Source organism: Cebidichthys violaceus, unplaced genomic scaffold, assembly GCF_023349555.1.
Source record: "Cebidichthys violaceus isolate CVI_PGR_0920_01 unplaced genomic scaffold, fCebVio1.0.p SCAF_103, whole genome shotgun sequence".
NCBI classification, from domain to species: domain Eukaryota; kingdom Metazoa; phylum Chordata; class Actinopteri; order Perciformes; family Stichaeidae; genus Cebidichthys; species Cebidichthys violaceus.
In genome coordinates this window covers 132,501-158,622 of record NW_027176267.1, presented here as the reverse complement: position 1 = coordinate 158,622, position 26,122 = coordinate 132,501, and the positions used below count along the sequence as shown (strand labels likewise).

Below are 26,122 nucleotides of genomic sequence, written 5' to 3'. Positions count from 1 at the left end.
TAAATTCATTATGTTCATTATATGTAACAGATATGTTAACATCAGTCTAATATAAAAGTCAATATTCACATGAAACAATAATGAGGCAGCTTGTTTCAGTCTAAACTGCTCCACATGTTTCTGAGCTCTCGCTGGTGTTTTTGGGGATTTCCTCATCTTCTTTGGGTCTGAACTCTTCATGTAAAGCTGGAAAATAAAGCGTCTTCTTCTCCGCTCCGCTGTCCAAACCAGAGAGGTTTAAAGGGGGGGGGGGACATCTGCTAACACTTACCGCAGAAGAAGAGATCTAAATGTGTTGTTATGGATGGAACGAACAGAACTATTAATATAAATGTTATTATAGATGAAACTACCTGAAGTATTAATATAATACAAAATGTGTTATTAGAGATTAAACTACAGTTAGCTACAGTTAGCTGTGTGTAGCTAATATTATTGTAGCTAAACGTCACGCTACACAGTATTGTACCAGGGTGTGTACAAAGAGGTGTAAAATGCTAGCCAGTGTAGCCACTAAACAGCTAGCCTAATGAACATTAGTTCATATGTTTATTAGATATGACTGGTATATTTAGCTAGCTAATAGTATTGTAGCTAAATGTAGTTAACATTTGCATCATTGTTTGTAGCTACACTGTGTTACAGGATGTGTTAAAGCTAGCTTAGCACAAAGAGGTGTAAAATGCTAGCCAGTGTAGCCACTAAACAGCTAGCCTAACTGCTAAAACCACAGTTTGCCTTGTTTCCTGAATGATGGAACGTTTAGAGACTTTAAAAACATCAAACTGAGTCCAGATGAAGTTAATCAGTCAGGGATCATTAACAGATCAATTTAACGGCTCTTTTCACATTAATAACCATGTAAACTCTTAATCATCTCCATAACTCAGCACTTAGATTCATTCTGCATAATGTGTCCTGCTTTAACGTACAAATGAAGAGCGTTTAAGGGATAATATGAGGGCTGTAATTACAGTGAAGGGTAAAAGAGTTTCCAGTGTTTCTAGTGTCAGTGAGCAGCCTCGGGCGGACAAAGAAAGCTCTGTGCTGCAGTTTCCCCGGAAAGAATAACGGAGGTTATGTAAGCGTCGCTGGGTTTCCTCCTCCGGCTTCAGCTCTCATCACCGTGATGTGATGCAGGTGGCGGTCGAAGAGGAGGCGTCTGATTGGTTTAAGAGCTCCCTGTTAACAGATGGACCAATCAGCAGACAGATACAGTCAGACATTTTGAAAATAAATAGTGTCAGTTTAATATCAACATCGAACTCAAGTTCCATCTGAATTTAGTCAATGTCTGATCTGATTCTCCTGAAAATCATTAAAAAATGAATGCTTGTTTCTGAAGTGTTTCTATAATTTAAGTTTTTAAGGTTGTTTTAGCTTTGTTATTAAAAGTGTTCAGTGACCTGTTTTATCGTGAAGGTATGTGTGTTTTATTGTGAAGGTACGTGTGTTTTATTGTGAAGGTATGTGTTTTATTGTGAAGGTACGTGTGTTTTATAGTGAAGGCTCGTGTGTTTTATTGTGAAGGTATATGTTTTATTGTGAAGGTATGTGCGTTTTATAGTGAAGGCTTGTGTTTTATTGTGTAGGCCCGCGTGTTTTATTGTGAAGGTATGTGTGTTTTATAGTGAAGGCTTGTGTTTTATTGTGTAGGCCCGCGTGTTTTATTGTGAAGGTATGTGTGTTTTATAGTGAAGGCTTGTGTTTTATTGTGAAGATCCGTGTGTTTTATTGTGAAGGCCCATGTGTTTTATTGTGTAGGCCCGCGTGTTTTATAGTGAAGGCTTGTGTTTTATTGTGAAGGTCTGTGTGTTTTATTGTGAAGGTCCGTGTGTTTTATTGTGAAGGCTTGTGTGTTTTATTGTGAAGGCTTGTGTGTTTTATAGTGAAGGCTTGTGTTTTATTGTGAAGGTCATGAGGAGTGAAGAACTCAGACTCCAGAGACTCTTAAACAAACTGCTGTTTAACAGCAGCTTGTTTCAGACTGAACAAGGTGTGAAAGTTTGTTTGTTGTCCAGTCGAGCTTCTGAGGAGACAACAACTTTCTGTTGGTTCTGTTTGTGTTGGTTCAGTTGGTTCTGTTTGTGTCTTCTTCAGATTTTTGTGTAAAGGCATTTGTTTACCATTAAAGTTGAGGTCTAATTGTAAATGGACTTGTTGATAACAGTTCCTCGTTAGCCTCGTTAGCCTCGCTAGCAGCGTTAGCCTAATTATTGGGGCAGTGGGAGCACTGTGTTTGTTTGTTTAATCAGTCTGAACCCGTTGAGCCGTTTGATGTGGGAGAGTTTAGGTTTTACAGTACGAAGCGTGGAAACAAACTTTATGAACATGAAGAAGAAGAAAAGCAGAGGAGTGAACTTTCACAACCTGAGAACTGAAGTGTTGACTTTGGCGAGTTGAAGCTTGTTGTTGCTGTCAGACTCTTTACTGCCAGTTTAAACTGTGACACTTCAAAGCACACTGAACTAAACCAGTTTCACTTCCATTATTTTACAAGAGTTGATCTTTCTTTTCTTCCAGACAGCAGCAATGGAATCAGAACATTATAGTACATCATCTTCATCTTCATCAAAGTACTTCATCTTCATCTTCATCATGTGTTTACTACGACCTACAAAGTGAATGGGCCTCTGCTGTTTACTGCTAATTCATCTAGTCATTTTGAGGTCACTTTGTTTCTCTTTGTGTCTTTGTGTTGGTTTTGTGACTCTTTGTGGTGGTTGTTTTGCATCTCTTTGTGGTTGTTTTGCGTCTCTTTGTGGTGGTTTTGCATCTCTTTGTTGTGGTTGTTTTGCGTCTCTTTGTGGTTGTTTTTCTTCTCTTTGTGGTTGTTTTGCGTCTCTTTGTGGTGGTTTTGCATCTCTTTGTCGTGGTTGTTTTGCGTCTCTTTGTGGTTGTTTTTCTTCTCTTTGTGGTGGTTTTGCGTCTCTTTGTGGTGGTGGTTTTGCATCTCTTTGTGGTTGTTTTGCGTCTCTTTGTGGTGGTTTTGCGTCTTTGTCGTGGTTGTTTTGCATCTCTTTGTGGTTGTTTTGTGTCTTTTTGTGGTGGTTTTGCGTCTCTTTGTGGTGGTGGTTTTGCATCTCTTTGTGGTTGTTTTGCGTCTCTTTGTGGTGGTTTTGCGTCTTTGTCGTGGTTGTTTTGCATCTCTTTGTGGTTGTTTTGCATCTCTTTGTTGTGGTTTTGCGTCTCTTTGTGGTGGTTTTGCGTCTCTTTGTGGTGATTGTTTTGCATCTCTTTGTTGTGCTTTAAGACGGTGAACATGGTGAACATGAAACCTTAACAGCAGCATGTTAGCATACTAGCATTTAGCTCAACGCTCCATGAGCTCTCTCCTCACAGAGCTGTTGGTGTTTAAACTTCTGAGAAACTTGATACATTCTTGAGTTAATCATCCAGAAACACTGAAGATTACAGTCATTAGTGTGATTGACAGGAGGGATGGAGCTTCTTCTTCTCTTGTTTTCTTCAGTGTTGACACGTGATGAGCTTCTGTCATCAGCTTCCTGTTTAGCAGCCTGACCTCTAACTTCTTCTTCTTCTTCCTCCTCTTCATCATCATCAGGTCTCTAACACGGAGAAAACATGTCAGTGGTTTTGGCTGTGCAGAGGTTTTCCCAGCATGCACGTGTAAAGCAGGCGGATGTGTTGTGATGCGGGTGGGGTGTGTGTGTGTGTGTGTGTGTGTGTGTGTGTGTGTGTGTGTGTGTGAGAGAGTGTGTGTGAGTGTGTGAGTGTGTTCCAGCAGCAGCGAGGCCACCGAGGACGCTCTGGTTTCACAAGCTTCTCTGAGCACGTGGACCGAAATGTCAGAGACACACACACACACACACACACTAGTTGCAGAGTGTGTGTGTGTGTGTGTGTGTGTGTGTGTGTGTGTGTGTGTGTGAGATAGAACCACTTTTGCAGCGTCTGAAAACAAAGAACAATTAAAGAAATGATTGAAAAGTTTATTCTCATCATATCCTCATATCTGCCATGTTTGTATTGTAATTGATTTTATTGTGTCTGTTTTTACCACGTAAAGTACCTTTATTATTATTGTTATTATTATGATCGGCATGTTTCTCTCCTCAGCTCTGCAGGACTTATAAAAACAAAACAAGACGTGATGAGGAGGAGTCATGATGAAGAAACCATGTTTGAGGGCTAAAGAGGAGGAAGAGGGGGAGGAGGAAGAGGAGGGTGTGTGCAGCAGGAGAGGAAGGCGATGATGTCGTCCAGGCCCCGCCCCCTTCAGAGCCTATAGATGGAGGCGTCGCGTGTCCTCCTCTCCACAGAGAGGACGTCCCACGGCTGAACAAGTCCTAAGACTGAAGACGCTTAGTGAAGTTGTGCAGCTCCCGGTCGCTCCTCTTCATCATCTTCATCATCTTCTTCATCCTGGAGCTTTGAGATGTCGGCTGTCGCTCTCCTCAGAGTCCTGCTGCTGATCAGTGGGACGATCGTCCTCAACGGAGTCCCTGTTCAGAGGACCAGAGGTATTATATTATATATATTATTATATATATTATTATTCTGATATATATTATTATTATACATATATATAATTATTATTATTATATATATTATTATTATATATATATCATTATTATTATTACTATTATTATTAGTCCTTGTTCAGAGGAGCAGAGGTATTATATTATATATATTATTATCATTATTAATATTATTAATAATACTCAGCTCGATAATGTGGAATAAATAAAGAAAACTCGAAGAAACTGAAACTGAAAAAGTAATAAAAAGTAATAAAAGAGACAAAATATGAAATCTGTTTAAATGTGAGAAAACAAACTCAGTCAATAGATTCATAAACTCAACATACACGTTTGTAGTCAAACAGAAATAAAAACGTTATTCTTCATGTCTTTGTAGTTTTAGTATTCTTCATGTCTTTGTAGTATTAGTATTCTTCATGTCTTTGTAGTATTAGTATTCTTCATGTCTTTGTAGTTTTAGTATTCTTCCTGTCTTTGTAGTATTAGTATTCTTCATGTCTTTGTAGTTTTAGTACATTTCTGCGTCTTTGAGCCTCCGTACCTGTCCGTCGTGAGGCGTTCAGGTGTCGCGTGTTGAAGCTAAACGTGACTCTTTGTTTCTGAGTGACGAGATGACAGACAGGTGTGTCTCTCACCTGGAGGGGGCGGGGCTTATGCGTGATCTAACTTGTGATCTTTCTGCCTCATTGAGTTTAAATGTCTTCAGAGCGTCAGAGGGGCGGGCCTTAGCTCAGCGGGGGGGGGGGGGGGGGTCTGGACATGGAAGTTTACGAGGATCAAAACTGCAGAGTGAGCAAAACATAATCCTTCAACCACAGAACCCTGTTTCTACAAAACCTGATCCACCAGGACCAGTTCAGAATCCTGTTTCTACAAAACCTGATCCACCAGGACCAGTTCAGAATCCTGTTTCTACAAAACCTGATCCACCAGGACCATTACAGAGCCCTGTTTCTACTAAACCTGATCCACCCGGACCAGTACAGAACCATGTTTCTACTAAACCTGATCCACCAGGACCAGTACAGAACCCTGTTTCTACAAAACCTGATCCACCAGGACCATTACAGAACCCTGTTTCTACTAAACCTGATTCACCAAGACCAGTAGAGGACCCTGTGTCGACTAAACATGATCCACCAGGACCAGTACAAAACCCTGTGGTTCTCTACATTGTGCTCAGTGTGTTGGATTTGACCTCTAGGTGGTGCTAAATCCTCCTTTTTTGTTGAAGTAGTCAGGAAAGTACTTTGTGTAATCAGAGTTTAGTTTCCAGTAAACCAGTGAACCAGTAAACCAGTAAACCAGTGAACCGGTAAACCAGTGAACCAGTAAACCAGTGAACCGGTAAACCAGTGAACCAGTGAACCAGTAAACCAGTGAACAAGTGAACCAGTGAACCAGTAAACCCGTAAACCAGTGAACCAGTAAACCCGTAAACCAGTGAACCAGTGAACCAGTGAAACCAGCAGCAGCTCGTTAGTCCGGACAGGAAAGACACTTTGTTACTTTTACAGTTTGAGGTCATGAGACTTTAGTTTTATGAGCGTTTTAAAGTCGTCAGCTTTAGTTATTATTACTTTAGTCATCTATGATAATTATTATTAATAATAATAATTATTATTAATAATAATAACTAATAATAATGATGATTGATGCTGTCATTGGTTCTCTGTGTTTTACTTTAAAACTCTTGTAGTAGTTTTATACTTGTCTGTGTACTTTGTTGTACTGTGCCTCTTTGTGGTACTTTGTTGTACTCTGGTCTTTGTGGTACTTTGTTGTACTATGACTCTTTGTGGTACTTTGTTGTACATCATGGTTGCTTGTAGTACTTATGAGGGTTTCTTGTAGTTTCTTTTAGTACTTTGATGGTTATTTCTTTGTGTGTTTTTAAACTAGTTTTTGTTAGTAGTATCGTTGGTAGTTTCTCTGCAGTACTTGTGCGCTTCTTTGGTAGTAGTATTTTGTATGCTGTGTTAGTACTTTAGTCTCAGACTGCAGAGACTTCCTCGGCTAGTTTTTGTCCTTCATGTTGTTGGACAAACGGATGTCCAGAGAAGACGGACGGAGTCTGGTGTGACGGAGCAGCTTCTGGAGACCTCGACGCTTCACCGAAACTACAGAAACATTTAATTCATTCCTCCTTTAAAGAGACGCTTCATTTAACATCTAAACCTTGTTTGTAGTCTTCAGAACTCTGAACTACACGTTGTACCTGCAGCACAATATCTGTTAAAATGTGTAAAAACTCTCTGGAGTCTGGTTCATTGCCTCCAAAGACAAATCAGTGTATTTATAACATGTGATATGCATATACATGGTTGTCCTTCTCTTCTTCTAATCTCTTCTTCTTCTTCTCCTCCTCAGTGCGGCGTCACAACATGAAGGTCCGGATCAACGCCACCGGAGACACCATCGTGATGAAGTTTGTCCGTCCGAGTCCAGACGTGAAGCTGGAGGGTTTTATTCTGGGTTATGGAGGGAACATGTTCTCCAGACAGTTCATCACGCTGCCGGAGGACGGACGGACGTACGAGACAGAGATGGGTGAGAAGGGGACATGTCAGACAGAGCTGGGTGAGACGGGGACATGTGAGACAGAGCTGGGTGAGACGGGGACATGTGAGACAGAGCTGGGTGAGACGGGGACATGTCAGACAGAGCTGGGTGAGACGGGGACATGTGAGACAGAGCTGGGTGAGACGGGGACATGTGAGACAGAGATGGGTGAGACGGGGACATGTGAGACGGGGACATGTGAGACAGATGGGTGAGACAGGGACATGTGAGACAGGGACATGTGAGACAGAGATGGGTGAGACGGGGACATGTGAGACAGACAACGGTGAGATGGGGACATGTGAGACAGGGACATGTGAGACAGAGCTGGGTGAGACGGGGACATGTGAAACAGAGATGGGTGAGACGGGGACATGTGAGACAGAGATGGGTGAGACAGGGACATGTGAGACAGAGCTGGGTGAGACGGGGACATGTGAGACAGAGATGGGTGAGATGGGGACATGTGAGACAGAGCTGGGTGAGACGGAGACTTGTGAAATGGGGACATTTGTGTATATAGTCATTATCTTTTATGTTCATCTTGTTATTTAGAAGGAGTTTTCCGCTCTGGGCTTCCGTACTTTTAAGCTGAGTTTCATAGTTTTTATTCTTTGTGATGAAGTCAGAGAAACTAGAAGTCAAACTCTCTGAAATCCGTTGTTTGGTGAAAACATGCAGAACACTTTTGGGGACCAGCAGCAACAATAACAACAGATGTTTGAACAGATGTTTTCTGTCTTTAACACTGTGAACTAAAGAAACTTGAGTTCCTTTAGAACGTGAGAACCTCTGAGGAGCAGCAGGTGGTTCTGATCCGTTTTCTGAAGCTCGGCCAACGATCTTTATCCCATCGGGACAAAAAGCACTGAAAGTTATGACATATGATACGTTCAAGGAGCGAGTCATCGGAGGATTTAGCAGAGAGCCTGAGAGTCGATTAAAAACAAATCTGGTGGACGATCAACAACCTCAAACATCTTTTATTTTGATCATTTAAATGAGTGTTCTTCATCATTTGTGGTGCGTTCAATTGCTGCTGGGAGAGTCAGATGTTGTGTTCAATGTCAATGAAACCCATAAGCTTTAAAAACAAACAGTTTGAGCTCCAACGGGAGAATTTAGATTTCCATTTCTGTCTCTCGTCGCTGCTCTTTCTGCCCCAAGGTCACCTGTCAATCAAAGTGAGTGGGCGGGGCTGTGGTGTTTACCTTTCCGTCTTATTTTTTAAAACAAGAAGTGAGTTTGTGTTCGACCTCCTGAACTGAAAAAGAAAACACAGGATTAGTTTAAACAAACACTTCGTCCTCCAGGTGAGTTCAGGTGATTGATGAGGTCACAGGGGGCGGGGCATGTTTCCACCTGTCAGAGAATAAAAGCTTGTTTGTTTTTATGGAAAACAGCTCAGGTTTGTCTTAAAATCACATCTTTTAGAATGAAGTCTGGTGAGATAATAACATATATAATATATGTGTTATTATTATTATTATTATTATTATTATTATTATTATTCATGTAAACCTGAATCTTGTTCCAGATGCTGAACCTAAATATCTGGTCGCCATCCAGCCGATTCCAGCCAACGACATGAAGAAGACCTGTACAGGTACCTGTCTCACTATGTCCTCATCTGTCTCACTGCTTCCTCACCTGTCTCACTATGTCCTCACCTGTCTCACTGCTTCCTCACCTGTCTCACTATGTCCTCACCTGTTTCACTTTGTCCTCACCTGTCTCCTCATCTGTGTCCTCACCTGTCTCACTATGTCCTCACCTGTTTCACTTTGTCCTCACCTATCTCACCTGTCTCCTCATCTGCGTCCTCACCTGTCTCACTCTGTCCTCACCTGTCTCACTCTCTCCTCAGGTAAGGTGAACCTGGAGAAGCCGCTCCACTTGGTGATAGGCTCCGTCAGTCCCTCAGCCGTCCTCCTGTCTTGGGGAAACTACCTGAAGACTCCATACGAGGGGAACGTGATGAACGAGTGTCTGGAGGACGGGTCAGATACATCCCATAATAATATATATGATATATATATATAATAATATATATATATATATATATATATATATATACAATAATAAGTACATGATGGTAATAATAATTTAGGTGAACCTGTATGGTTCATAGATACATAAAAATACAAAGGATCCAGCGTGGAACCCTGAGGAACCCCACAAGTACTAACAGACTGTGACGTTCCCTTTAGGTTCTACACAATCCGCTACAGGGAGAGGAACAGGAAATGGATCTATCAGACCTGCCCCACCAGCGACACGGTGGTGGACAACCTGAAACCCAACACGCCGTACGAGTTCGGTGTCCGGTCCAACAAGGGGGACCGGAGCGGGACCTGGAGCAAACCCATGATCCACAACACCAACATGGGCAGTAAGGACCCCATCTTTAATATTTATTATTATTATTATTAGTAGTAGTAGTTGTAGTATAATTGATATTATTGTTATTATTTATTATTATTTATTATTATGTATTATTATTTATTATTATTTAATAGTAGTAGCAGTAGTATTAATATTATTATTATTGCTGTTATTGCGAGTAGTAGTAGTAGAATTTATATTATTGTTATTATTATTAGTTCAACTTTATTTCCAGACACATGAGTCCATATTAATGTTGTTATTATTTATTATTGTTATTAATAGTAATATTAATATTGTTGTTATTATAAATGTTATATATATATATATATTATTAAATGAAGATCTCAAGTCTTTATTACAACATAGAAGTCCGAAACTGAAGGAGAAAAAAATCTTCTAATTAGATTTTTATGTTTCTTGCTAAATATGTGTTAAATATGTGTTATATGTGTGTATATGTGTGTATATGTGGTAATAATATTTACATCCGTATTTGAGTCTCCCTGAGCTTTCTGCTGTTTCCCTGATCTCCTTCCACACGTCTGTATTTCACAGATAAAAACACACAGAAACCATACAAACTGCGTAATCCTCTGGCGAAGCCGCTGGTATGTTTATTAATTAATTCCATTGATGTTCATGATGCTTGTATGTTTGTATCATGAAGATGTTTATTACAGCAATGCATTCTGGGACTTGTAGTTTATACATGTCCTAATAAAAATGAATGTCTGTGTGTTTTAGAAACCTCACGTGTTCTTCCCTCCTCGTCCCGGTAAGAAGAGAATCATTTATTATGTTAAAGTTGAACCTGTTCAGGCAGCGTCTCATTATTTCTGCTTCATGTTATTAAAGGAATCTTTTAATATAAAAACATTTTTCATGTTTAGACTTGTTAGAAACATTCATAAAGAAACACTCTGCACTTTATTAATAACTCGTTTAAAGACTAACCGATGATGATTTTGTGTCTCAGCTCTTCACAACAGGACTCGACTTTCTCCTCTTCTCAAAAACTCAGCTTTCCCCGGAGCTCCTCGCACTTCCTTTGGTGATTATCACTTCCTGTTTCCTTCACATAAAAACGTCACCTTTTTATTTTCTCATTCAGGACACCAGAGACGCTTCCTGTCGAGTTTCAGCTGGTTCAATATGAAACGTTTCGTTCACAACAAACTGAAAGTGAAACTGGTTTTTAACTTTGTGTTTTTTATAAAAAAACACAAAGTGGACAAAAGAGTCTTTTGGCTCTCATCGCTACAAAAGTAAAGACATCGTAGTAAAATACGATGAAGAAAACATTTCTACTTAAATTAAATAAACGTAGAAAACAAAGGTCACAAAGCTGATTTGTTGATCTTATTTGAACACTTTCATGTTTTCTGTAAGAAAACTACCAAAAAGTAAAAAAAAAAAGAAATGCTGCTAATTTTGTCATAATTTGCCACAAAATGATTGAAATGAACTTCAAGTTAAAGAAAAAAGAAACTCACTTTCAGTTTGAGAACAGACGTTTCAATAAAGCTCGTTCAACATTGAGAACAACGTGTGAATCTATTCTATCATGTTATATTTCTATACTTTCACCGCTTTTATTTTGACACTCTAAACGTTTGACTTCCTGCAGCGCCACCAGAGAGCCGCCAAGAAACTTTCCCTCCTAAACGCCCTCTTGTGTCACTCGGTAACAACAAAGACTTTTATTTTGTTAACCACCCCAGCTTCCTCCTGTCTCTACCTGCTTCGGCTGAACCTGTGATGCACCTGGGAAGGGGGTGGGGACTGTGGGACATGCAGCTGTTGTGATTGGCTGCATGCTAGCATGCCTTGAGTCTGGTTTCGAAAGTCGATACGAAGGCGTGGCGTCGCTGGAGGTCAGGTGGTACGAGTAAGTTCACTTTGCCCCGCCCACTTTGAGTCCTTTTTTAAAGCCGCTGCTTCTTTTGTGCTTCTGAACCAATCAGAGTTCTTCTTTCACCTGTGTTCTATCTTTTCTCAAACTTCAGAATGTTTGTCTTTCTCAGAAGCTACAGAGCTAAAACAAATAACTAGCTAAACAGCTAACTATTAGCACAACGATTACCACATTATTTAACAAGTTATTCAGTCTCAAATAAAAACACATTCATTCAGAAGTCCTTCAGAAAAAGGCAAACTGATGAGTAATTGTAGCTGGCAAGCTACCCACTAACATGCTAGTTAGCCAGTAAGATGTTGTTGCTGGCCAGGTAACTGGACAATAGTAATACAATTTATTTTATTTAAATAAATATAGTTAGCCAAACAACACATGCTAATGATTGGTCCAGCAGATTTTAATACGTTAATAGAATATTTAAGGACTAAATATTGGACCAAATGACTTCATATTTTACCTGAATACAAGTTAAGACAAGTTTTAAGCTATAAAGCTATTGATTTTCACAATAAAGCTCATGTTTTATACACCAGTATTACAAAAAGTTTGGGTTCTCCAACAAAGTTTAAGAGGTGAATAGAATATTCTGGGACTCAATAATTTGTTAAAAGTAGTTGAACAGAACAGATAAACAACCCAAATCTGGTTTAGCTGAGAGGACATTTGGACTAAATTAATCCAAAGTGTCTCATTTTATAAGTAATTCATAGTTATAAAATGATTAAAATCAGAACTGGACTTCAGTGATAAAATATAGAGCTTGAAGACTTAAAGCCATTATCACATTTCTAGATATATGTCCATCTGCCCATCTGTTTTCTGTCATCTGTCTGTCTCTCTGTCTGTCTTCTGTCCTTTCTCTGGTTGTCGTTGCTTTATGTTCAGTCTGCATGTTGACCAGTTCAGAGACAGACGTGGTTGGATTTTCCCCCGAGGAAAAACAACCCAAGTCGTTCTGCAAACTCCTCAAACTGTCTGTCTGTCTGTCTCATCACAAGCACAATGTCTTCTGGACTTTTCTGTGTTTCCATGAGGTACCAGATTATGGGACTAAAACCAGGTCCTCTGGATATTTGACTGGAGATTCTCTTTTCAAAGTAAAGGCTGAGTTTCTACCAACATGGTACTTTTTTTAGATTCTTTGACCTTGAGGGATCTAAAAAAAGTACTTTATGTAATTGAGGAACTACATAATCAAAGAATCATGTGTCATCTTGAAACCCAAAGAGGATCAGGTTCCCATGATCCCGGTACCTCTCTCCTCTGTGGCCCCAGATGAAGAGAACGCCGTTAGAAACGACACCGACCGACCGGCGGATCCACTTCCTGTCCTCCCCCAACTCCCGCCCACCAAAGCCCCTCCCACCAACACCACGTCCACCAAAGCCCCTCCCACCAATACCACGCCCACCAAAGCCCCTCATACCAACACCACACCCCTCCTTAAATTACCCTCCAATGGCGACTCGCTTCAGGGGCCGACTACTAAGGCGCCCTCTAACGCACCGGGGAAGCCTCAGAACCCTGCCGGTAATTTACACCAATGACCTCCCTTTTTGTTAAAATTCTTGATCAATAAATGTCACGTTTTAGAAAAGTGGAGCTGAATCCTGCTCAAAACCAGTTTGAGGTTATAAAATAGCTGTAAAGCACCTGATGAGGCAGAAGACAGTAAAAAACAAGCCTCTTGATATTTGAAGAAATGCTGCTTTATCTCTCTTTATGATCTCAGTGTAAATCAGAGTGTCATCTGCAAACAGTCACACTTTAAAGGACAGTTAGCATTTGACAATTATCAACATGTGGCCAAACTTTCCCCTTGATGTTTCTGTCTCTGAAGTGTTTGTGATGTTTTGTTGACAAATCTTTGTCTTTGTATCTTTAAGTCTAAGAAGCTCCTTGAACAGATTTGTAGACGATGCTGCTGAGCTCTTAAAATGGAAAGTTTCAAAGTTCCATTGTTTTTGTTCTTCTTTATAGGTTTGTGGTCAGAATGTTTCAGATGAATGTCTTTGTGAGTCTTTACAAGTAAAACACATTTTGTGTTTTTGTATATTTTGCAAATAGTTAAAATTTGATGAAAAACAATTCTAATTTTAAAAATGTCAAACTTTCATGCCTCAATTTCCCATCATCCCTTCTGTTTGTACCCCAGAGGAAAACAATGGTGACCATTTGTTCAACCACAATGGAAACATGAGACAATGGACTTCCATGAAAATCAGGGCGTCATCTGCAAACAGTTAAAACGTTTACACATCTTTCTCCAGACGTTTCTGTTTGTGTTTTCAACTCTTTTTTCTGAATTCAGGTTTTGGACCATCTCTGTGTTAAACCTTCTCTTTCCCTCACAGCTTTCGGCAAATCACAGGACGGATCTTCTCTGCTGAGGTCAGCTCTGGCCAATGAGAGAGCCAGAACTAACATCTGGGGTAATAATGGGCTCATGAAATGCTGCCCGTGTTGTGCAATCAAAGGCAGTCTTTGCTCTTTCTGTCGGCCGTCCATCTTGTTTCCACTTTTTTGTCCACAGGACTGGAGTTTAAACACATTTCATCCCACTGTGACGTCTGCATGCAGCTCACAATCTCACGGTCATGGTTTCCTCATCAAACCTCATCAGATGACTGTTGTTTTTCTCAGATTGTGATCATGATTCATCAACATGAGAGTAAAACCTTCCATCACTAACTTCACCGCTCAGGGCTGCAGCTTCACTGGCAACAGATCAGATTGTGACAAAAGACCTCCAACTGTTTTTAATGTTTTAGGTCAAAGCAGCCAAAGAAATCTGTCTCCTCTACCGCCTTCAGCTACCATGGTCTCCAGATCCATGAGGCCGGCATCAAGAACCCCCTCCTTTCCCTTCTCTAATGGCCTAAGACCACATCACTCTTCCTCTAGACCCAGTAACTCGCCCCCCACCTCTGGGATCCTCGGGGGTAATCCTCTTCTTCCTCTTCCTCTTCATTCTCCTGAACTTTGTGTCTTTTAGATCTTTTCCCTCTTTCGTGAAACCTTCCAAGTCCGGAAGTGTCAGGAGGAAAACTTTGACTTTGTGCCGTTAAATCACTAATTTGTGTCCAGTATCTCTTTATTTTAATTATCATTTTCTGATTATTGTCAACAAAGTTTCCTCGAAAAAAATAACCTGCAAATTGAACCAACTGAGAACTTCAATTCAGAGTTATTGAAGAAGGGAAAAAAAGCTAACCAAGCTATCAACAAAGCAAACAGTCAGTTAGCAAAACACTTGCATTGGAATGAATTTTTAAATGTTTAATCAGCCGATTGTATTTATGATTCAGGGACCAAACAATATGAAAAACTTAATCAAAGATTTTGGCCCTCAAATGACTAATCTGATCCCTATAATCAATAATCCAGATTAAGTTCATCTCACTGTGACTGTTTGGATGTAACATAGTTAGATCTGTAGTTTTATCATCATATTTAAAAGTGTGTTTCACTCCAAAAGAGAGACGTGATCTGAGATCTTTATTCGATCGATCGATGGATCAATACTTTTCCTCCTGACATCCTCTAACCTCTGAAGAGTTCAGATATCAGAATGACGTCACTTCCTCAGCTTGTGATTGGCTGCTTGGTTTGGTGTTGACATCGCTGGTTCTGTATTTGATGATTTACAATGTTTTTTACGCTGTGATTCACTTCTATTTTCAACACTTTGTGTTTTTGCCTTTTGTTTTCTGACTTTGTTTCAGTTCACTGCTGAAAGAAGTTTAAGTTCTTAGGCTCAGACAATAAACCAAAATCTAATTTAAATCTTAACAAAAATGATTTTGAACCAGTTTGATTGTTTCCAAACACAAAACTCTGACTGGTTCTTGACTGTAGAACTCTGATGTTTGTTCAGTCGATACCAATACTGCTGACTCGTAGAGACAAACTCGAGGACTCTTCTGGTCTCAGTCTCTTTCTCTTTCGTAACACTCGGTTTTCTCCCCACAGTTAACGGACAGCCTCATCGGGGCTTCTCCCCTCCTAGACCGGCCTTATGGTCCAGACCTCGACTGGGTAAAAAAAGCAAAAAGACCTTGTTTGTCTTTGTGTCGTCTTCGTTAACCCTTAACTTGCTTTCGCAGCATCTTCACCTCCACCGCAGCTCATCTTGGTGTTTCGGTCTCCATCCATTGTGATTGTTCATACTCTAATGTCCATCCATCCGTCTGTCCGTCTGTCCATTGGTCTATCCATCCATTGGTCCGTCCATTGGTCTGTCTGTCCGTCCATTGGTCTGTCCATTGGTCCGTCCATTGATCTATCTGTTCATTGGTCCGTTCATTGATCTGTCTGTCCATGTTGTCTTTTGTCTCAACATTCAGCTTCTGCAGGTTTTCAGCTTCTCAAATAATCAAGACGAATGTTGGATCTTGATTATTTGAGATCCATAAATCCAGTAACAGATTGTGTCTCTGTGTTATATGTGGTGGTGGGGTGTGTGTGTGTGTGTGTGTGTGTGTGTGTGTGTGTGTGTGTGTGTGTGGGGGGGGGGGGGGGGGGGGGTGATGGTGGTGGTTAAAGATTGTTGTTTAATACATAAAAATACCAACATGTATCACGTTTTATATTTCTTTACCTTAGAACCCGTAGATATAGAACTACATATTGACTCAGGTTCCACTTAAAATTTTGTTTACTTCAGACAAGAATCCTGAAATCTGGAAATCCAACCGATTTATTGTGTTTTTTGTCCACAGCAGTTATTACTTATTTTTTCCTGTTACTCTTAAAGTTTCCCGTAAGTTCTTCAAAAATACCCACTTTCGTACATCCATGACATTCTAAAATAAACATGTCTGGAGAGTGAGGGAGGTTAATAAATTGTATTATAATATGTCTGTTTTTACAGAATACGTTTTTTCCGAAATCCTCAAAGAGTTTTTGAACCATCCGGATTAACATAAAAATGTTTACACAAACAAGATTGTTTTCGGATTCAGAAACAGAATTGAAACATGTTGAATCTTCAGATGTGGTCTGGAGGATCCATTTGGATCCAGATCACCAGCTCAAAGGACTCAGAGACTATTAAGATGGTCCACACTGTACAGGTCATTGTGGTCTTTGTGCAGCCAGCATCTGCTGGTTTTTGGTGCCGTCTATTTGTTATCATATGTAGACGTATAGAAGGAGTCCAGAACATTCTGACAAGAATCAGTTATTCAGATAAAGCCGACGTTCTGGTCCAAGAGTTTTAACTGCAGTGCTTCTCTGGATGCAGTGAACAACTTGTTTCTGGAGAACAAGAAGTCCAAGCTGCTCGACGTCTTAGGCCATTCGGATCAGTTTATTGGTTGTGAATTCATGAGTCCGGCCTCTCAGCATGCAGCGTGCAGACTGGTGCTTTAGCTGCCAAGACTGCATGGTTCGGTCGTGTTAAGTGTTCAGAAGCAACAAAAAAAGAAGAAAGAACTGGCCGTCAGCTTGAGAGCTTTGGCCAGAAGCTCCAGGAAAATACTGGAAAATACTTTGTGTTCCTCTGATCACACTTTTTGCAGAGCTTTGCACTTTTTCTCGCCGCAGAAATAGAAAGAAGCTGTTTGTAATTAGCTGTCGACGACGATCCCGCCATCTGGAACCTGGACCTCTTCAGGTTCTTCTGGTCCCGTTTGAAGGTCCGGGGTCCTGGTGCTTCAGGGTTTTGAATCTCGAGCATCGTGAGCGCGACGTGTTTACAAAACCCGTCACGCTACCAGGACGGCATGGCGTGCATCGAGCCGGTTACATAAGAATGTGTTTTTATTGTTTGTGTGTGAAAAGAGAAAATCAGACCAATATTTATATTTCATGTAGTCTGGTACTGTATACTGTAATGACCCGGCCCAGTCTATAACGGGTCCATGTTTAAGTGTTGAGGAATAATAGAAGTCTCCACCGGCCGTCTGGCGTCTTTGTCTTCATATTTACACTTTGAACTGATTGAGAAGAATTCGTCGTTTCATGTTACGAGCTCAAAACATTCAGGACTCCATCATCCGTCATGTTTCTGGCTTCACATTTATTCCATTTAGTTTTTGGAGCCAGGTCAACTCGTTGATTGTGAAGAATTTTGGCTTCTCCTTAAATTGAGAGCAGGGAGGGGGGAGGGGTATAATTGGCTGCAGGTTCTGGACTTCAGTCTTTGTAGAAAACCACATGGGACCTTGTTCATGTTTTCATGTTCATCAGAAATGTGTTGGGGTTTGTTCTTCGGGAGGAAAGAGCAGATTTTCCAGGAGATTAGAGAAGAGAAAATAAATCCAAAATCAAAGCTTTGTTGAGACAGAAAGTGTCGACAGGAGAAACTTAAATAAAGATATTTAATGCACCACCCATAGAGCTCTAAATGTTCTGCATTGAATGTTCCAGACAGATATCATTCATGATATCATATCATAATAATATCTGATATTGTTTGTTCCAGGATCACCTGCTCGCCCGTCGATACCGATCAACAAGAAACCGAATCTGGTGGGAAAACCAGGAGAAACCGGTGAGAGCTGAAGACGAGTCGAGGGACGACCAACAATATCTGAACGTTTCTCTTCTTCACTGTTTTTTTATTTTAATTATTTTAATTTTATTTTTATTTTACGTTGTGTTCTCCATCAGACAAGGTCAACAACTTTAAGCAGACGGACAAGCTGCCGGTCCTGAAACCCAAAGCCGCCCCGCCAGCAACCAGCAAGCCCACCAAACTGGACCGGAAACAGACCACAACCGGAGCGCCGACAACAACCGGTAGGAAGACTTTCACGTTTACGTTAGAATGCCGGCAGATGTGGTTTCTGGTTGTTTGGTAGAACTGCTGCCAACATTTTGAAAGAAAAATACAGAAAGATAAGAACCCATCTTCTAAAACCAGTTTACATTTCCTTCTTCAGCCAGTCGACAGGAAACCTGGGAGGACTCAGACCTGTTCAAGTCCCAGCCGGCCTCTGACGTCGACGCCTTGGGCAAGAAACGCTACGTGGGTGAGTTATACTGCTGTTAATGTATCCAAGTACTTTGAAACTGAACCCTGGCAGTGCTGGATTAACCAAAACCCTAATCCCCGTCCTCCTCCTCTCAAAGCGCCTCACGTCGTCTACCAAACGGGGAAGAAGCCGGATGAGCCTTGCTCCATCACCTCCTCCCTTAACTACTTCCCCGTAGACGAAGCCGGCGAGGCGAACGTGACGGCTCCACCCAAGTCTCCGCCTTCCAACCTCACCGTGGTGACGGTGGAGGGGTGCCCGTCCTTTGTCATCCTGGACTGGGAGAAAACCAACAACGACACCACGGGTACGTAAAAGCCAAAAGATGTTTTCAGGTGTAGTCTGAGGTCTATGAAGAGTATCTGATGGTTCTGTTGATCCGGACTCTCAGAGTATGAGGTCATCTCCATCGCTAAAGGACCCGACGGCGAGCAGGTCTCTATCCTGACCACCAACCAGACCCACACCACTGTGGAGAACCTCAAACCTGAGAGCAGGTGAGAATCTACCCTTCTATACTTCCAGAGCTTTGGTCAAGCCAAGACCAGGTCCCCCGAAGTTTGGATCAAGTCTCAAGTGGATTGAAACCAAGACTAGACCAGGACCAGAGCAAAACTTGTATAAACCAAACCACCTCTGCGCAGACTTTTTAGATTCAGATTAGTTTGATCTTTAAATGCTATTTGAACTCGTTTTCAAGGCCAGATTACCAAGTACCCCAAACCCCCAGTGCCTTACAGCCCCAGAGCCTTAAGAGCCCCCAGAGCCTTAAGAGCCCCCAGAGCCTTAGAGCCCCAGAGCCTTAAAAACCCCCAGAGCCTTAGAAGCCCCAGAGCCTTAGGAGCCTCAGACCCTTAGGAGCCTCAGACCCTAAGGAGCCCCAGTAGCCCTGGTTCCCTGCAGGTCTGTTGGTTTTGGTCATTTGATCATCGTATATTCTCAAATAAAAGCTTATTTGGTGTTAAACACAAACAGAAGATTTAAAATTCTATAAGAAGCTGTTGTTAGAGTCCAGATCAGCTTCACAGTCCTAATGCTGCAACTCCTGAAGTATTCAGACCTCCAGCTGTCCAAACACAAGTCGACCCGAGAGTCACGGCTCAGAGAGTAAAACGAGCTTGTTACGCTCCCTGAAGTTCTAATGAGCCTGAATATGAGGAACGTTTTTGGTGACTGTTTTTCTTCTTCTGCTACTAAAACCGTCGTCGACAGGAAGCTGTGAGAGAATGATTAGAAGACAACGTTAAAGTGTCTAAAGGCATGTGGACGGTTATTATTTTAAAGCTGCTGTAAAGTAATTCAATTATTATTTCACATCGTTCTGTTTTAATAACTTCATTTATACATTTTCTCTGCAGTTATGAGTTTAAGGTGAAGCCAAAGAACGAGCTGGGTGCAGGTCCTCCCAGTGACCCGGTGTCCTTCAACACAGAGTCGGGTACGGTAACACTCAGACTACCTGCTTTACATTTAAAAATAAAAGTCAACACACCTGCTTTACATTTCAAAATAAAAGTCACCACTCAAAGTACCTGCTTTACATTTCAAAATAAAAGTCAACACTCAAACTACCTGCTTTACATTTCAAAAGTCAACACACCTGCTTTACAAAATAAAACACTTAAACGAAGAAAGACATTAAATCACATTTTAAGACCTTCAACGTTTATTTTTCTTTGTTTCCTTCATCAGCGGATCCTCGAGTGAGCGAGAACGTCTCCGGTACGATTCAATAACCAAAGTGTCATCAATACATCCTGGTGATCAATACATCCTGGTGCTCAATCAATAATCTCTGCAGGCAAAGACGCCATCTGGACTCAGTTTCCCTTTAAGACCGACTCGTACTCGGACTGCCACGGGAAACAGTACGTGAAGAGAACCTGGTACCGGAAGTTTGTCGGGGTCCAACTGTGCAACTCGCTTCGGTACAAGATCTACCTGAGCGACTCGCTCAACGGTGAGTAGCGTTGACCCGTCTCGCCTCAGGTAGGGGTTTAGCTGGATCCGGTTCTGACTCCTCTCTGGTTGTTTCACCTGTCAGGTAAATTCCACAACATCGGAGATCAGACTGGTTTCGGTGAGGATCACTGTCAGTTCGTCGATTCGTTCCTGGATGGAAGAACGGGCCGGCAGCTCAGAGCAGACCAGCTCCCATCCAGACCTGGTAAGACCTTTAGAATTGTGCTCCCATCCAGACCTGGTAAAACCTTTAGAGTCCTGGTACCGTCCAGACCTGATAAGACCTTTAGAGTCCTGGTACCGTCCAGACCTGATAAGACCTTTAGAGTCCTGGTACCTTGCAGACCTGGTAAAACCTTTAGAGTTGTGCTACCATCCAGACCTGGTAAGACCTTTAGAGTCCTGGTACCATCCAGACCTAACAAAACTTCTTTTGACCCTCTAACAGAAGTAAAACCAGTCCCATAGAAAGTCTTTCTCACGGTGTACGTCTTGTTGGTCCTGGTCCAGGTTTCTACAGAGCCGTGCGTCAGGAGCCAGTCCACTTCGGACAGATCGGAGGACACTCCCACGTCAACTACGTCTCCTGGTACGAGTGTGGGACGCCCATCCCCGGTAAATGGTGAACAGACCGAGTGGTTCTCGGAGAACCCCAGAAGAGGAACCGTCGCCCGGACTGGGACGGCAGCAGGGTTCCTTAAAGACCTTCAGGACTACATGGTCCACCACGTCACCCAGAGCTGTAAAAACATGTACGGGACATACTCGTCAGGGAATTAGTAACAAGAGAGCATTTAAAATATAGCTAACATGCCTCGTCTTTGGTAGAGGAGGAAGGTTAGGTTTCTCTGTGCTAGATATATTTTATTTTGTGTAAAATTATGGGAAGCTGGCTCCCTAAAAAACTATTTTCATAACTTATTTATCAAAAGGTCTTTGATTACATTCCTTCACGAGGTCTAACAGGAAGTGGTCTTCTTCTGTTTTGTTTTCAGCTCATTTCTCTTTAAAAAGTAGAAACCGTCCTGCTGGACTAACTTAACTGGGAGCTGACCAGTAAAACCAGTTCTCTAGTGGCGACCAGCAGACGTTCTGCTGGATGTGGAGAACAAGTGATATTCATTACAGACCTTAAATTAACTTCATCAGTAGACAAAACTGAGATTCAGAGAACAAACGCTAACCCAGGCTAACGTTAGCTTTAGCTTTAGCTTCTCTCTGCAGTTTATTGTGTAGGTTGATCATAATAATAGAAATACAATAGACCATCATGTCTGGTACCAAAAGCTTCCTCAGCCGTCCAGATTTGCACAGCAGAAATGTGTTTATTTGTATATTTGCAGATGCATTTCTCTCCACATGGCCTTTCTTTTTCTATGGTACTAAAATGTTCTTCATGCTAAAACATCGGGGGAAGCTAACGGTGCAGCACGATGCTAATAAATCATAAAATACATAACTCACTTTCTTTATAATACCGAACAAAATCTGATTTATGGAAGAAGAAAATAAACTCTGAACTTAAAGTTGTTTGTGTATTTGAAGCACAGCTAACGCAACGTTAGCAAGAACTAGCGGTCAGTTGTTTCTATAGCTATGTGGCTAACTAGCTTTCAAACTAGGTAAACACGGTCGTGAGACTTTATTAGAAACTTAACAGTAGAAATCAAAACGTCAATAAAGTTTATTCAATGAAAAAAAGAAACAGAAAGAGACGGTTAGCTAACGGCCAAATTCACAATATCCACATTTAACAAAAAATATCTGATTTGATTAAATAACTTTAATTGTTCTAATTATTCTTCATTAGTTAAGAGAATAGCTTTGAAAATACAAATTCACAGAATAGTCGGACATCTTCTTAAGGTGGAAAGATTTAAGGTGGAACCACTAGGTGTGTTTTCTGAAGGTTCTGGAAAAAATAGATCTTGATTAAAAAACATTCGTCTTCGTGTCCAGACCACAGCGGTGGCGCTTTATTTTGAAGGGGTCTTTTGTCCTTCCTGGTTGAACTGTTCCTTTAACGTTGAGTTATATTCATGTTTGTTATGATGCTGTTGATGTTTTATACTTTTTGATTTTCAACAATAAAGAAGTTTTTGATTGTTTTGTAAAAAAAGGAAATGTTTTTATTCATCTGGAAGTTATTTATATATATATATATAAATATATATATATTATTTATATATATATATATATATATATAAATATATATATATTATTTATATATATATATATATATATATATATATATATATATATATATATATGTATATAAAGTTTTGGGGGATGTAAACAGGAAGTCTCTTTTTGTTCCGCTCCGGTCACTAAATCACAACAAAGATATTAATATTATTGTATTTTATATATATATATATATATATATATATATATATATATATATATATATATATATATATATTAATTATATTATATTATATATATAATATTCATAAGAAATTAAGGTTTTAGTTTTATTTCATCACGTGGTGTTTTCTTTTCTTTTTATATTTTTATTTAATTTAATTTAATCACCGGACGTATCTTCCCTACATGCCGGTGCGTGACGTCACTTCCTGTGAGGAGCTACAGCAGGTGTGCTGAGGAGCTGCACGAGGAGCTCAGGTGAGAGCAAACGTTTCAACAAGAAGACTTTAAGATTGAAAGCTTCTGAAGGAGCCGTCATGTTTGTTACACTTAAATAAGTTTAGTATTATGGGATGTACTCGATATGTACTGGTAGAAGTACTCGATATGAACTGGTAGAAGTACTACTTTAAGACGCCGTGAGGTTACATCATCAGTTTAACGCCGAACAGCTGATGAACAAACGTGACGTATTTAATCAGCTGAGTAACCTCCGGTAACGTCAGAGGGGAAGATGATGACGTTCACGTTCCATCAGGTCAGTTTATCTAAATACTAAGTAAAAAATAAATAAATGAAATAAAATAATAAAAGTAACAATAAATATATATTTATATATACATACAAGATTAACTCAGATTGTAAACAACAACCTCTGATTTTAACTTTTTAATTCTAATTAAATATTTAAACTGTTTAACTGTCAACAGTAGATTATATATATATATATATATATATATATATATATATATATATATATATATATATATATATATATATATATAAAGATATTAATACAAATATCAATACTGTTAATATGAATAATGACGATAATAATAATAAAGTGCAAAAGAAAACCAGGATCCAGAAACGTGTTCAGCTCTGTGATTGGTTCATAAATACTTTTAAATATATTTACTGTATGTATAAACAGTACTGCATCCCTCAAATCAGACCGTGTACTTCATGTACTAATACACAGAAGTGTAAAAAGATTAAAAAGAAGTGAAGCCTGAATGAGGTCTGGTCCTCTCATATTACCCACAACCCCCCTCTCCCAGTGTCCCAGCTCTGTGTGACGATTACATCATTTTTCCAACCGCAGCGAAAGGCTTTACAGTCCCGTCGCCATGGCATCCAGCAAATGATTTCAGTCCAGTGACATTTAATTCACCACAGAAGAAGAAAAATAACACGTGAAGGAGGAACACTGGTGGTGAGGTCATGCTGCTGTCTGATGGACTGGTTTACACTCACATAAAAAATAATTAATAATAATAAATAAGACAAGGTGGACCTTACGTTGATGAGGTGGACCTTACGTTGACGAGGTGGACGTTAAGTTGATGAGGTGGACCTTAGGTTGACGAGGTGGACCGCGTTGACAAGGTGGACCTTACGTTGACGAGGTGGACCGCGTTGACGAGGTGGACCTTACGTTGACGAGGTGGACCGCGTTGACGAGGTGGCCCTTACGTTGACGAGGTGGACCTTACGTTGACGAGGTGGACCGCGTTGACGAGGTGGACCGCGTTGACGAGGTGGACCTTACGTTGACGAGGTGGACCTTACCTTGACGAGGTGGACCTTATGTTGACGAGGTGGAACGCGTTGACGAGGTGGACCTTACGTTGAGGAGGTGGACCGCGTTGAGGAGGTGGACCTTACATTGACAAGGTGGACCTTACGTTGACAAGGTGGAACGCGTTGATGAGGTGGACCTTACGTTGACGAGGTGAACCGCGTTGACGAGGTGGACCTTATGTTGACGAGGTGGAACGCGTTGACAAGGTGGACCTTACGTTGAGGAGGTGGACCGCGTTGAGGAGGTGGACCTTACATTGACAAGGTGGACCTTACGTTGACGAGGTGGAACGCGTTGATGAGGTGGACCTTACGTTGATGAGGTGGACCTTACGTTGACGAGGTGGACCTTACGTTGATGAGGTGGACCTTACGTTGACGAGGTGGACCTTACGTTGACGAGGTGGAACGCGTTGACGAGGTGGAACGCGTTGACGAGGTGGACCGCGTTGACGAGGTGGACCGCGTTGACGAGGTGGACCGCGTTGACGAGGTGGACCTTACGTTGATGAGGTGGAACGCGTTGACGAGGTGGACCTTACGTTGACAAGGTAGAAGGCGTTGACGAGGTGGACCGCGTTGACGAGGTGGACCTTACGTTGATGAGGTGGAACGCATTGACGAGGTGGACCTTATGTCGACGAGGTGGACCGTATGTTGCCGAAGTGGACCTTATGTCGCCGATGTGGACTGCGTCGACAAGGTGGGCCGCGTTGACGTGCTCAATCATCCTCAATCATCCTCAGTTCAGTTGAAGTCCTGGATGTGGCCTTGATCCACCTTCCACAGAGACCCAGAGTCTTGGCTCTAGCCTCCTCCTCTGTGCGTCATCCATCTGTTTCCCTCCATACAGGAAGTTCTGGGTCCGTAGAGGTCGACTTGTTAATAGTTTTTGCAGTGATTCGGTGTTTGACCTGCAGTGTTTGGATGTTTGTGATGAATGTTTCACAGGATGTTTTTTTAAAAAGGTTTTCTCACAATGTGTTCTCCTGTTACATGTTTTCAGTTTATTTCCTTTTCTGTACTCTGTTGTTATGTAACATGGATTAATCTGCTTTGTTTTAACTTGGGACCTGTTGGTTTTAATGTGGGACCTGCTGGTCTTGACTTAGGACCTGTTGGTCTTGACTTTGGACCTCTTGGTCTTGACTTGGGACCTGCTGGTCTTGACTTGAAGCTCTAGTACTCCAGAAAGCTTGAGCCATGAACACATGTATCTGTTTTTCTCTGTTTGTGGTTGTAATGTTGGATCAATGTGGACCTCGTAGTCCTCCTCGTAGTCCTCCAGAGACTCTGATCTGGACTCCAAATGTTTCCCTCTTCGTTGGACAGATGACTTACGATTCAGAGGAAATCCCCGGTTCCCCCTCTGGACTTCTCTGGACTGGGATTCCCTTGTTTTAGGAAAATCAGGATTTGGCCTGGCAAAGTAGAGAGAACAGGAGGAGGGGGGGGGGGCACAATGAAGGAGCTAAAACAAAGTATTATAAGTTGTACTAGCTGAAGCAGCAGCAGCAGTAGTAGAAGATAAAGTACTTGTGGTGGTACTTCATGTTAATTAATGTTAATGTTAATTAATCATACGTATAATTCTACTAATAACAATAACAATGATGATGATAATAATAATAATAATAACAATAATGATGATGATGATGATGATGATAGTGATGATAATAGTGATAATAACAACAATAATCTGGTCCTGCTGCTGCTGGTGGTTTTAAGTCTCTGGAGAGAAACCCGACTTTACCCCCCCCCCCCCCCCCTTCCCGACACGTGGACCAGGAGGAAGTCCATGTGTAGAAAGACGTCTGTCCTTGAACCGCAGAGCTGGTTTCCATCAAACCCAGTTG

At 41.1% G+C, this 26,122-nt stretch overlaps 1 protein-coding gene across 14 annotated transcripts; it reads left to right on the top strand.

The window, feature by feature from the left end:
- Positions 1–4,258: 4,258 nt before the first annotated feature.
- On the top strand, positions 4,259–22,428 carry abi3bpb (ABI family, member 3 (NESH) binding protein b). 14 transcript variants are annotated; one of them, XM_068730371.1, is made up of 23 exons: positions 4,259–4,484; positions 6,876–7,055; positions 8,605–8,673; positions 8,935–9,067; positions 9,278–9,459; positions 10,011–10,063; positions 10,200–10,230; positions 10,432–10,506; positions 11,083–11,139; positions 12,649–12,903; positions 13,728–13,805; positions 14,187–14,315; positions 15,346–15,411; positions 17,801–17,869; positions 17,989–18,117; positions 18,261–18,350; positions 18,451–18,660; positions 18,745–18,850; positions 19,712–19,791; positions 20,046–20,075; positions 20,155–20,313; positions 20,398–20,520; positions 20,826–22,428. In XM_068730371.1, the coding sequence occupies exons 1-23, from the start codon at positions 4,400–4,402 to the stop codon at positions 20,939–20,941; spliced, it is 2,505 nt and encodes an 834-aa protein (XP_068586472.1). In that variant the 5' UTR covers positions 4,259–4,399; the 3' UTR covers positions 20,942–22,428. The 14 variants fall into 14 exon arrangements, with proteins under 14 accessions (XP_068586472.1, XP_068586464.1, XP_068586489.1 ...); XM_068730363.1 differs by having other exon boundaries at positions 14,145–14,315; XM_068730388.1 differs by lacking the exons at positions 11,083–11,139; positions 12,649–12,903 and adding an exon at positions 13,529–13,615 and having other exon boundaries at positions 4,260–4,484; positions 14,145–14,315.
- The last annotated feature ends 3,694 nt before the right edge of the window (positions 22,429–26,122 follow it).